Below are 13,062 nucleotides of genomic sequence, written 5' to 3' on the forward strand. Positions count from 1 at the left end.
CATCATGAGGAAGGCAATGTCAGAATTGCAAAATAATCATCATAAACCTGTCTCATTAACCAAATACTAGCTTAAAACTTGTTTTTTCAAAAATTAATTAGATGTGGGATAAATTTTAGGAGCCACGATTCTGTATTTTGTATCAAATTGTTTCATCTATTTCAAAAAAACAAGGATGTATAATTGGAAAAATTCTAGAGACTGTTTTATTACCAACTTCTAATTTCTAATGACATAATAGTAAATGCCACCAATTCAAAGAAGTTATAGATGGCAAATAACTAAAATCCATTATCTTGGGTATCTGACTGACATTTAAGTTATTCACGAAAATTTAGTCATTATTATGAGCTAATATATTTTGTTATTTAAAAGATACTTATTCATAATAGGGAGGCTTTTCAACTTCTTTAACTATTTTCAGAGAATTAATATATTAAACTTGGAACTTAATAAATAAAAACCACTTTTTCCCCAAGTTATGCTGAAAAGGAAAAAAATTAGTAAAATCCAGATTGATAAAAACAAATGAATTAGGTGAAAACCCAACAAATTTTAATGCCAGCTCTTTTAAATCAGCTGAAATATTTTGTAGAATACTTAGAAGAATATTACCCAGTAACTTCTAAAAAGAGTAATATGGAATACATTTTCTCATTAAGAAACAATTTAAAATCCAAAGAATAATATTTAAAAGTTGTTCCTTTAAAAAAAAAAGGAAGAAATAAAAATAATTTCTGAGATTTAAAGTAAACAAAAAATGGTTGCATATGAAGAAGCTAACAATACCTAGATTATTAAACTAAAATAATTTCATCAGATTGATTCATATAATCAGTGATCTGTTATAGAGGATAGGAAATCACTTAACTGATCTGCCTGCTACTAAACTGAACCATCTGCATATTCAAAGTGAAGGACACAAAAGAATTTCATTTGAATTAAAAAATAAAAATAAAAAACATTCAAGGAGTAAAAGGAACCCAGTAATGCACAACTTTCATTTACAATGCATTTTTAAAAGAATTCCTACCCTACTGAAAAATAACACAAGATATCCAAGTGCTTTAAAATCCACAGCCTTTAATTCTGTTCTCAGTAATGACCATAAATGCCTTTACAAAGTATCTTTTTCACTGTAAATAGAAGGCACTAGGCATTACCCAACTTCCTTAGGGTAGTGATTCCTTCTGATGCTGGTGCAGGTAAACACTAAATGGGAGGGTGCAGATATTAACAAAGTCCTCCCCTCTCCTCCAAAAAGACAACAACAACAAAGAAAAACTGCATAAAAAGATTAAGTTATCAATCAGCCTTTCTCAGGTTCCCAATGTAGTTTTAAGTTATTTTTACAAGTACATAATTTGAAATTAAGAGATAAACCTGGAAAGTATGATATGGTTTTCAACATGTGTTAGGTTTTAGTTAAATACAGTATATATGAAGACACCCTTATCATGCTAATTGGCATCCTTTGCTACTCTAGCTATACAAAATAAACTTGAAATACTATATCCTGTGTGGTATAATTTAAAAGATCCTTGATATGACACTAACAACTTTCAAATTCTAGTCACAAACTGTTTATAAATTGTAAGGTTATTAAAATACACCTATTTGAAAATTAATAAGATGACCATTTATACCTAAATAAGGTTTCCCAGAAAGATATGAAATACTTTAGCATATAAAAGTAGTTGCCCCTTTTCTGTAAGGTCAATTGTTGTTTCACAAAACAACTCATATGATCCAAGGAAAATAATTTCTTTCGAAGAAATGCCATATTCTCTATGACTTTGAGGTATGCTTCAAGGGACTGTATCAACGAGAGAAGGGCACCTTTGGACATTAGACCACAGTTACAAACAGAAGGAGTCTTTCTTGGGTCAGGAGTGCTCTTAAGAGTTATGCAAACAGAAAACAAGAGATAGCTTCTGAACCCATTTCTTTCTCAAAAAAAACTGCAACTGAATTTGGTTACTTAAAAGGATAATTCAAGACACAGCTATTTGCACAAACTATGTCATGTGTGCGTTTTTCAAATGGTGGCTTCTATGGTACACTTCTCTTTAAACACAAACTGAACAGTCTTATTCAACCAAACCACATTCATCTATTTTGGGCAAGACAGTACAGTTTAAACAAAACAAAAAGAAAAGCAGACAAATAAAAGCCTAGCTATAACAATGATTCAGGCAAAAGACCCCATGTCAAAGGACAGTAGGGAGAGTGTTCTAAGAAACATTAATTAGCGGGAAGAAAACTTTACCAGACAAATAATGCCACTGGAAATCAATCTTCTAATCATATAAAAAGTTTATGAATGCATTTAAATAAGAATATTTCAGTTTTAAAAATAGTTGATGATGAGTTTTATAATCAGAATGACTTTGAAGAACAGTCACGCTAATTAATCTAAACTGGCCCAATTTAGTAACAGGTAGGAGGAAATAAACCCTTTCTCCCTGTAACCAAATTAATGCCTTTGGAGAAATGTAAACGATTAAATTTTGAAAATGGTAATGAAAACAATGATGTGAAAACCTAAATGGCAAATGAAAACAAACCATGCCTACTAATAAACATGCTGCACAACAAGAAACACATTTTTAAGCAATGATTACTCAACAGACTGTCTTATAAAATTACATATTATAACCAAGCTTAGAAAAAACCTTTCAGGAGTAGCAGTAGGCTTTGTGAAACATGTAGGACAATAGAAGGCACTACATAAGCATCAATACTTCCAATTATATTTGAACAGTTCAGTCTTTTCCTTCTTCTTAAGAAGACAGCCAGTGTGAAAGTTATTTTTATATCCCCCTGAGTTTTAACATGGTTGGGCAAAGCAGCACCAATTTAAAAAAATATCTGCAATGCCAGCACTGCAGTTCGGAATCACTTATGCTGATGGCTCCACAGGTCTCTCGTAAGAGCACTTTAGTACATGATTAAAAATACAGAAATTCCTTTTGGTGTTTCAGTATTAAAATGGAATCACCACAGGTATCTTTTTTTTGTTTTTAAATGCACTAAAAAGTCTGTTTATACACTACAGTCTTTCCACCCTGTATTTAGCATTCACAGCTACTTTCCACTCCTGCTCCACCAAGAGATATTTGTGCGTCTAGTTGAAATGTCAGTATGTTTCATGGTACACAATCCTTTTTGATGGAAAATCCTGGCAAATATCATGCCATGTCTGTTTTAAGCAATATGCCTTGCAGATCCTCTGGCAATGCTAAGATAATTGCATCTATGTGTGTCCGTAACTTTTCCATAGTGTCAGGTTTCACAGGTAAACGCTCTCGATCCACCTGCAACTACAGAAGGAACATTTAGTAGCAATTACATTATATTATGAATTTGTATTAATACATTATATTCTCCAAGTAAACAGTTTTAATGATCCAATGATTTGGAAACTTTTGTACTTAACTTAGACCAGAATTAACAGAAAATGTCAAAAAGCAAAGAACTAGAGTGGCCAATGACCGTCACTACAAATACAAAAATGTTCTCACTTACGGGAGAACAAATGAATGTCAACCATGCAGAGTGTTGAAAAAGAGATGGTACTTGGGAAAAAACATAATCAAAGCAAACTGGAGTCTATGATCAACAGTAACACTGTAATATGCTTCCAATAAATGTAACAAAGGCAATATACCAAAGTTAAATGTGTATGAGAAGGGGATATAAGGGAAGGGATATGGGATTCTTGGTAATGGTGTTGTTTTCTGTCCTTAGTATTGTATTGTATGACATTTTATTTTTCTTTTTATTATCTTTTTTATTATTTGCCAAAAAAAAAAAAAAAAACTTTCTCATAGTAATCAATATGTTCAAGTGCTGACTGTGGTGATTAATGCACAACTATATGATGATACCATGAACAACTGATTGCACACTGTGGATAACTGTATGGTATGTGAATATATCTCTATAAAATTCTAGGAAAAAAATATAAATAGGGGTAAAAGTGCTGAAGAAAACATGGAGAGAGGGATGTACCTATTTACTGTTGATGAGGAGGCAGAACAGTGTAGCCTTTCTGGAGGTCAGTGTGGTGGTTCCGCAAGAAGCTAAGTATGTGAGAGCCATAAAGTCCTGCAACCTCATTATGGGGTATGTACTTGGAAGATCTGAGACCAGAGACATGAATGGACATTTGCACATTGGTGTTTATGGAGGCAGTATTCATTATTTGCAGTGGGTGGAGGTGGCCTAAGGGTACACTGACTGAGGAACAGAATGGTACACTGTGGTGTATGCATGCAATGGAATACTGAGCAACTACGAGAAGGACTGAAGTTGTGAGACACTCAATGAGGTGAATGGATCCTGTAGACAGCATTTTGAGTGAAGTAAGCCAGAAAAAAAGGCAAACACTATAATGCCTCACCAATATGGACTAACTACAATGTGTAAACTCAGATTTGAATCTTAGAACACAGTCTAACAGGGAAACGATTATTGTAATGGTCCCTAGATTGTAAGCTCTTACAGCAGGCAAATCTATTCCTGAATTGTAATGGCTATCTCCAAACTCTGAGATGTTGATCCTTTTGTGTATAACCTGATTGGTCTCTGGAACATGCATCTCTTAAACGCATACAGCAACTGTTTAAAAAAAAAAAAAAAAAAAAGCTGAAAAAGAGCCCAGACTTCAATTAGAGGTAAGAATGAAGCAGATCTGGTTAAGACTAGGGTGAAGGTTGAAACTGTGTGTTAAAACTTCAACTTCCATGTGAGACCAATGGAAGAGATGTTTATTCAATGTAGGATCTATGTTTTCTAAACAATATACCTTCTGCAGTCAGTTTGTTCAAGCACCACAATTATATGGAACTTTGAAGAGGAAGTGAGATACGGTAGGTCTGTATAGGTTAGAATGAAATAGCAACACATCCCAAAGTAATTTGGGCAGAGAATAAAAATATATATGTGGGGCCTCCCTGAGGAGCTGGAGGAGGATGCAGAGGTGTTGGACTTCCTCACTTGGATTGTTGCTGATGTTCTCACAAACACTGGGGACTGACAGCCTGATATGCTGAGCCCTCTGTCTTGGGGCTTGCCCCTATGAAGTTTGTTACTGCAAAGGAGACACTAAACCTGCTTATAATTGTGCCTAACAGTCTCCCCCTGAGTGCCTCTTTGTTGCTCAGATGTGGCTCTCTCTCTCTAATCAAGCCACCTCAGCAGGTGATCTCACATCCCTCCCCCTACATGGGACCTGACTCCCAGGGGTGTAAATCTTCCTGACAACGCAGGATTTGACTCCCAAGGATGAATGTGGACCCGCAGGATTTGACTCCCAAGGATGAATGTGGACCCGGCACTGTGGGATTGAGAACATCATCTTGACCAAAAGGGGGTGCAAAATGAAACAAAATGAAGCTTCAGTGGCTGAGAGATTTCAATTGGAGTCGAGAGGTCACTCTGGTGGACATTCTTACACATTATATAAATAACCCCTTTTAGGTTTTAATGTATTGGAATAGCTAGAAGTAAATACCTGAAACTATCAAACTCCAACCCAGTAGCCTTGATTCTTGAAGACGATTATATAACAATGCAGATTACAAGGGGTGATAGTCTGACTGAGAAAACTTTGTGGATCGCACTCCCTTTATCCAGTGTATGGATGGATGAATAGAAAAAACTAAATGAAAAATAGGGTGGGATGGGGGGCATGATTTGGGTGTTCTTTTTTACTTTTATTTTTTATTCTTATTCTGTTTCTTTCCGGTGTAAGGAAAATGTTCAAAAATAGATTGGGGTGATGAATGCATAACTATATGATGGTATTGTGAAAAGTTAATTGTACACCATAGATGACTGTATGGTATATGAATATATCTCAATAAAACTGAATTAAAAATAAAAAAAACAAAGAACATGCCATCTAAACAACGCATTGCTGGGCTCAATAAAAAAATTCTATGTAAATTCAAAGATAACATCCAGGTACTCAATGTGATATTTAAATATAAGGGACAAAATTTTTAGCACTTATTAGACTATGTAAATAATTTTAGAACAATATGGCATCATTATGCTCTGTTGAGTAACACCTATTTTAGTCACTAGTACCACAGAAAATCTACCATTAATTGATTGCTCTTAAGTCCTCTCATTTATAGTTACTTCTGTGTCACATCATGGTTTGTCAGTGTAAATGACAGGAAATTATCTTCGCAAAATAGTCAATTTATCTTATCAGGTCTGGCTACATACCAGCTTATTTTTCAGCTTCAATACAAGGTCTACTGTTTCCACTTCTGTGTGTTTCTGGATCCAGATAAGTAAATCCTAGAAGAATAAACAAATCCCAACTTGGTAAGTACTCAAAACAATATTCAAACCGCTTTATTTCAATAGGAGAGGCTACAGGGACGTAAGGACAGGAAGGAAAAGGAGCCCAGGGTATCTGACACTGATATAGCATTACAGTAAAAGGATAACTATATACATGATACCGTAAAAATTGTTAATTGGATAATTTTCAACATTAGCCAGAACAATTATATTTTACTTGGAAGTAAAAGATAATGTAAAATATTCCTTTCTGAGGCAGCCATTTTGAGTCAATCAAGAAAAACAAATTTGCAACTCAAGTGCAATTCTAACCCCAATTTCCAAGTTTAATTTAAAAAGAACATTAGCTAACAAATCAAGATAAGTATGAACATGAGTATATTATTGGATATAAACTTGACATCTTCAGATAAGGTCTTCTGGGCTTATCTACAGTGAAAGCTCTCAAAACCACAGTCACAAACATAACATACAAAAACTATGGGATATAGCAAAGGCAGTGCTTACAGAGAAAGACAGCTACGAATGCTTACATTAAAAAAGAACAAAGATCTCAAATCAGTAACCTGTCCTTACACCAGGAAGAACCAGAAAAAGAAGAGCAAACTAAAGCCAGAGGGAGCAGAAGGAAGAAAATAACAAAGGCTAGAGCAGAGATAAATGAAATAGAGAAAATCAATGAAAAGTTGGTTCTTTGAAAAGATCAAAAAAATTGACAAACCTCTAGCCAGCCTGAAAAAGAAAAAGAACATAAATAACAAAAATCAGAAATGACCTCACCGAAAAAAAAAAGATTGTAAGAGTACTATGGACAATATATGCCAACAGAGTTGATATGCTACATGAAATGGAAAAATTTCTAGAAACACACAAATTACCTAAAACAAATCAAGAAGAAAGAGAAGACTTTAACAGACCAATAACAAATAAAGAGACTGAATTAGTCATTAAACCTCCCAACAAGAAAAGTCCAGGAGCAAACTTCACTAGTGAATTTTACCAAACATCCAAAGAAGAATTAACACCAACTTTCTCAAACTCTTACAAAAAATTGAAGAGGAGGAAACATTTCCTCACTCATTAATGATGCCAGCATTACCTTGATACCACAGCCAGATAAAGACATCAAAAGAAAGGAAAATTACATATCAATACATACCAACATAACTTATGAATATACATGTAAAAATCCTCAGCAAATACTACGAAACTGAATTCAACAGCACATGAAATATACTATGATCAAGTGGAATTTACCCCAGGAATGCAAGGGGGTGGTTCAACATAAGAAAAGCCATCAATATAATATACCACATTAATAGAATGAAGGAGATAAAACACATGATCATCGCAATTGATGCAGAAAAGACATTTGACAAAATCTAACACCCTTTCTTGATAAAAACACTCAAAAAAAAATATGACTACAAGGGAACCACCTCAACAAGATAAAGGGCACACATGAAAAACCCACAGGTAACATCATACTCAATGGTGAAAGACTGAAAGCTTTCCCCTAAAGCCAGGAAAAAGACGATGCCCACTTACACTGCAGCTATTCAACATTACACTGGAAGTTCTACCCAAAGCAATTAGGGAAGAAAAAGAAATAAATGGTATCCAAATTGGAAAAGAAGAAGGAAAACTATCTGTGTTCATAAATGACATGATCCTATATTAAAAAATATGAACGGATATACAAGAAAGCTACTAGAGGTAATAAATGAATTCAGCAAAGTTATGGGATAGAAGTTCAATACACAATGATCAGTGGTGTTTTCATACACCAGCAATGAAAAATCCAAAAAAGAAATCAAGAAAATTATTCAATTTACAATTGTAACTAAAAGAATCAAATATCTAAGAATAAATTTAACAAAGGATATAAAGGACTTGTATGCAGAAAACTACAAATCATTACTGAGCGAAATTAAAGAAGACCTAAATATATGGAAAGATAATTCAGTGCTGATGGACTGAAAGACCTCTGATGTCAATACTACCCAAAGCAATTTACAGATTAAACTCAATCCCAATCAAAACTGTACCAGCCTTCTTTGCAGAAATGGAAAAGCTAGCCAACAAATTCATATGGAAGGGAAAGAGGACCAGAATCGTCAAAACCATCTTGAAAAAGATGAACAAATATAAAGAACTCACACTTACTGATACTGAAACTTACCACAAAGCTACAGTAATTAAAACAGCATGGTGCTTGCACAAAGACAGATATACAGACCAATAGAATAGAATGAGAGTTCAGAAATAAACACACACATCTATGGCCAGTTGTTTTTTAAAAGGGTGCCAAGTCTACTTAACGGGAAAAGAATAGTTTCTCCAACAAATGATGTTAGGAAAACTGGACATCCACATGCAAAAGAGTGAAAGTTGACTCCCACCTCAGACCACATACAAAAATTAACTTAAAATGAATCAACAACCTAAATATAAAAGCTAAAACCATAAAACTGTTAGAAGAAAACAAAAAGAAATATCTTCAAGAGCTTTTCTTAGGCAATGGATTGTTAGACTCCCTCCAAAAGCATGAGCAACAAAAGAAAAAATAGATAAACTGGACTTCGCCAAAATTAAAAACTTTTGTGCACCAAAGAACGTTATCAAGAAAGTGAAAAGACAACCTACAGAATGGGAGAAAATATGTAGAAACCATATATCTGATAAGAGTTTAATATCCAGAATACATAAAGAACTCCTACAAATCAAGAACAGAAAGACTTAACCCAATTAAAAAATGAGTCAAGGATTTGAATAAACGTTTCTCCAAAGAAGATACACAAATGGCCAATAAGCACATGAAAAGATGTTCAACATCATTAGCCATTAAAGAAATGCAAATCAAAACCACAATGAGATACCACTTCACATCCACTAGAACAGTTAATTATTTAAAAAGCAAATAATAACAAGTGCTGGTGAGAATGTGGAGAAATAGGAAACCCAGTACAGTGTTGGTAGCAATATAAAATCATATAGCTGTCATGGAAAACAATTTGGTGGTCCCTCAGAAAGTTAAACGTAGAATAACTGTATGATCTGGCAATCCCAATCTAGATGTATATGCAAAAAATTGACAGTAGGGATTTAAACAGATATTTGTACACCAATGCTCATAGCACCATTATTCACAGTAGCCAGCGTTCATAGCAGCATTATTCTTAATAGCCAAAAGATGGAAGTGACCCAAATGTTCACCAACAGATGAATGGATGAACAAAATGTGGCATATCCACACAACGGAATACATTTAGGAACTTCATAAAGGAAGAAAGTTCTCACACATGCTACATGGATGAACCTTGAAGACACCATGATGAGTGAGGTAAATCCGACACAAAAGGACAGATGTTGTATCATTCCATATGTATGAAACAACTAGAATATGCAAATTCAGAGACAGAAAGTAGAATACAGGTTACCTGGGATGGAGGGCAGGGACAGTGGGTAGCTAATGCATAATGGGTGTAGGTTTTTTGTTGGGGGAGATGGGAAAGTTTTAATAACGGAAGGTGGTGAGGGTAGCACAACACTGTCAATGTGATTAATCCGAAGAACTGTATGCTTTGGAGTGGTTGAGATGGGAACTTGCATGTTGTATATGTTTCCATAATGAAAAAAGAGAGAGACTAAGGAAACAATGACAATTTAATGAAATACACGACCCTGGATGGGATCTAATTATGGAGGAGAAAATGCCCAAAACAACATTATTGGGATAATTAAAAAAAAAAAAAAAAAAAAAAAAAACAGACTGTAAGCTTTATTATCAATGTTAAAATTCTTAAATTTGATAACTGCACTTAAGGTAGTCACATAAGTGAATACCCTTGTTCTTGGGAAATATACACAGAAGTATTAAGTGTTCAAGGAGCATGATATATGCTAATTACTCTCAAATGTTTAGAAAATAGATAAGTAGAGAGATAATAAGACAGATAAGTAGAAGGATGTAAAAAATAGTGCAAAATGTTAAAAGTTGGTAAATCTGCATAAATGGGTGGGGGGATATACTGGAGTGCTTTGTTGGCTTTGTATTGTTTTGTATTGTTTTTGGAACTGTCCTGTAAGTTTGAAATTATTCCACAATAAAAAGTAAAACAAAATATGCACAGTCACTGGAAGTTTATTAGAAAGTAATCAACGAAGACAGCCTACCTCAACATTTAAAGGTCTTTATAAATGAAAATAGGACTATCTTTTATATTTTCACAAGCAGTTTAATTTAAAATAGCCTGGTGATAAATTACATGATATGAAAAAGTCCATACAAGTATGAAAATATCGTAAATACATACTGGAAAAGGTGAAATAAGAAAAAGAACTCAGGCTCTGGATTTGAATTGTGGCATCATTCAGTGGTATACTTGTAAATGTTTAACAACCGGCTTTCCAGAAGAAAAGTCTCTGGTTTGTAGCATTTGCCAGTTTCTGTGGTGTAAATACTCCCATCATTGCCATTTTCAAGCTATGAAGCTGAGGTCACTGAATTGCAGAGCTGGGCAGATATGCACACAATCTGTTCTATTAGACAGTGCAAGGAGCTCCAGCACACTGCTTTGCTCCACCATTTAGCAGTGATGTAGCCTGCAGCAAATCAGTTAACTCCTCTATATTTCAGGTGACCTATGCAGATCATAACATGCCTAACTCAATGAGTTGTTACAAAGATTAAAGAGATAATAATATAACACACCCATATAGTCCCTGGCAGGTAGTACATGATTTAGAAGAGTTACCTATTATTACTATTTATAAACAAGTTGATATGAGTACAATTTTCCAAATTCTAAGGATAACTTTATTTCCAATAGCTGTTAATCATCTCACAAACACACTGTTTTCTAACCTCTTCACAAAGAGCTTCTAAGTGGAGTGCCTCCAATTTCTGGGTCATTTCCTTCTTCCGGGTCCTGAACCAGCCATCAAAATTTGGAGATTTTAGAAAATGCCTATAAAAAATTTTTAAGTGTAATTTAATTATGACTCATTTCCTCTCCTCAATATCTTTCATTAAGTGCAGATGAGTGCAAAAGAAAAAAAGAAGCCTAACCGGTAAAGTCCAATCCAATCTCCTTTTATTCTAGAAGTCAGCTGAGGTCCTGTTTTCTCAAGTGTTTTCATAAATTCTTCTGGAAGGAAGGGTCTTAACTGGGGTGGACTCTAAAACAGGACATACTGTATTTAAAAAATTATAAATGGATATATTCACTGAAGTTAATTACAGTTAACAAATAAATATGATTTTAACTGAATATATCCATACCTTCCAAGGAGAAATACTTCTCTGCAAAGGCATCAAGCTTGCCACATATCTTTCCTAAAGTCAAAAAAAAATTTTTTTTTAAGATTGATGTTCTTACCCAGAGAGTCTTCAAAACATTCAAACAGATCTACTTAAAAGAAATAGGTTTCCAGGTTTTTCATCATACACTATTTCGATGGACACAAACAACTCCATCACGCCCACAAAAGATAAAACTAAATATAGATTGAGTTGGGATAATAGAAGGGATTACATATTTTTTAGGATAATAATGCCTTATTGACTAAATATGCCAGAATATGTGCTCAACATTTTACATAATCTCTCTTAGTCCTTGTAACCTTTCTATGTGGCAAGGATTATTGGGAAACTGAGGCTTCAAACATCTAAGTAACCTGCCCAAAGTCACAAAAGTTGGACTTGAACTCAGGTCTCCTTGACTTCAGTCCATGCTCTTAAGCACTATAATAAAATTCATTTACTTAAACAAACAGATTTAAATGGAACAAAATAAATCAACATCCATAGACCCTGAAAGGCTATTTCTTCCCCAAAATAACAGCAAAGATCTCCAGGATGTCCCCATATAATGTCCACAGATAGATTATTTTACCTTAAAAACTCTAAAGATGCAGTCTCCAGACTAAGACCACGTCATTGTACTGCTGATAACTCTGATATATCTTTAGTATTTTATTATGACACACCATTGATTTTCTTAGAATGACTGTATCATCTAGCCATTAATTACATAAATATTTACTGAGGGCTACCATATGTAAGACAGAGAAAATAATAATGAACAAGACAGATATGGTCCCTATCATCATGGAGCTACAGACTCATGGATATCGTATCAAACTGCACTCAAGAAAATAGTATCAAATTGTTCTTAAGAAATATACATGGAAGTATTAAATAGTTAAGGGGCATGATATATGCAACCTACTTTCATCTCAAAGGTTTAGAAAATAAATGACAGATAAATACATAGTTATAATGATATAACAAATGAGGCAAAAGGTTAAAAGTTGGTAAATCTTCAGTGTCTGTGTAGGGGGTATACTGGAGTTCTCTGCATTATTCTGAATTACGTTTGCAACTTTCTTATAAGTTTGAAATTATTTCAAAATAAAAAGTTAAAAAAAAGAGAGACAGCATCAGAGAAAAGCTTCAGGATAACCTTAAGGAGCAACATGCAAAAATTACATAATATTTCACAACAATTATCCCATTTAAAATTCACAGCAACCCCTAAGTAGAGAGAGCAGAATTAGCCACATTTTACAGATAAGAAAATTGAGAGTCAGAGAGAAGTGCCTTGCCAAAGTTACACAGCTGATAACAAAATAAAGAATCCAGGTCTCCTGCAAAGGGCTCTATTTTTAATCACTAAACACTTGAGCAGGCAAAACACACAATTTAGATAAAGTTTGGTGGGGGGAGAGGGTGAAGAC

The 13,062-nt window shown here is 34.2% G+C and overlaps 1 protein-coding gene across 1 annotated transcript in view; it reads right to left on the reverse strand.

Moving 5' to 3' along the window:
- Nucleotides 1–1,063: 1,063 nt before the first annotated feature.
- DENND6A (DENN domain containing 6A) overlaps nucleotides 1,064–13,062 on the reverse strand; it is a 107,173-nt gene continuing 95,174 nt past the window's right edge. The window contains 5 exon segments of the mRNA XM_037798856.1: nucleotides 1,064–3,323; nucleotides 6,241–6,315; nucleotides 11,189–11,291; nucleotides 11,393–11,502; nucleotides 11,606–11,659. Of these exon segments, the coding sequence (XP_037654784.1) occupies nucleotides 3,192–3,323; nucleotides 6,241–6,315; nucleotides 11,189–11,291; nucleotides 11,393–11,502; nucleotides 11,606–11,659 (474 nt within the window). The 3' untranslated portion in view covers nucleotides 1,064–3,191.

Source organism: Choloepus didactylus, chromosome 1 (genome assembly GCF_015220235.1).
Source record: "Choloepus didactylus isolate mChoDid1 chromosome 1, mChoDid1.pri, whole genome shotgun sequence".
Lineage (NCBI taxonomy): Eukaryota > Metazoa > Chordata > Mammalia > Pilosa > Megalonychidae > Choloepus > Choloepus didactylus.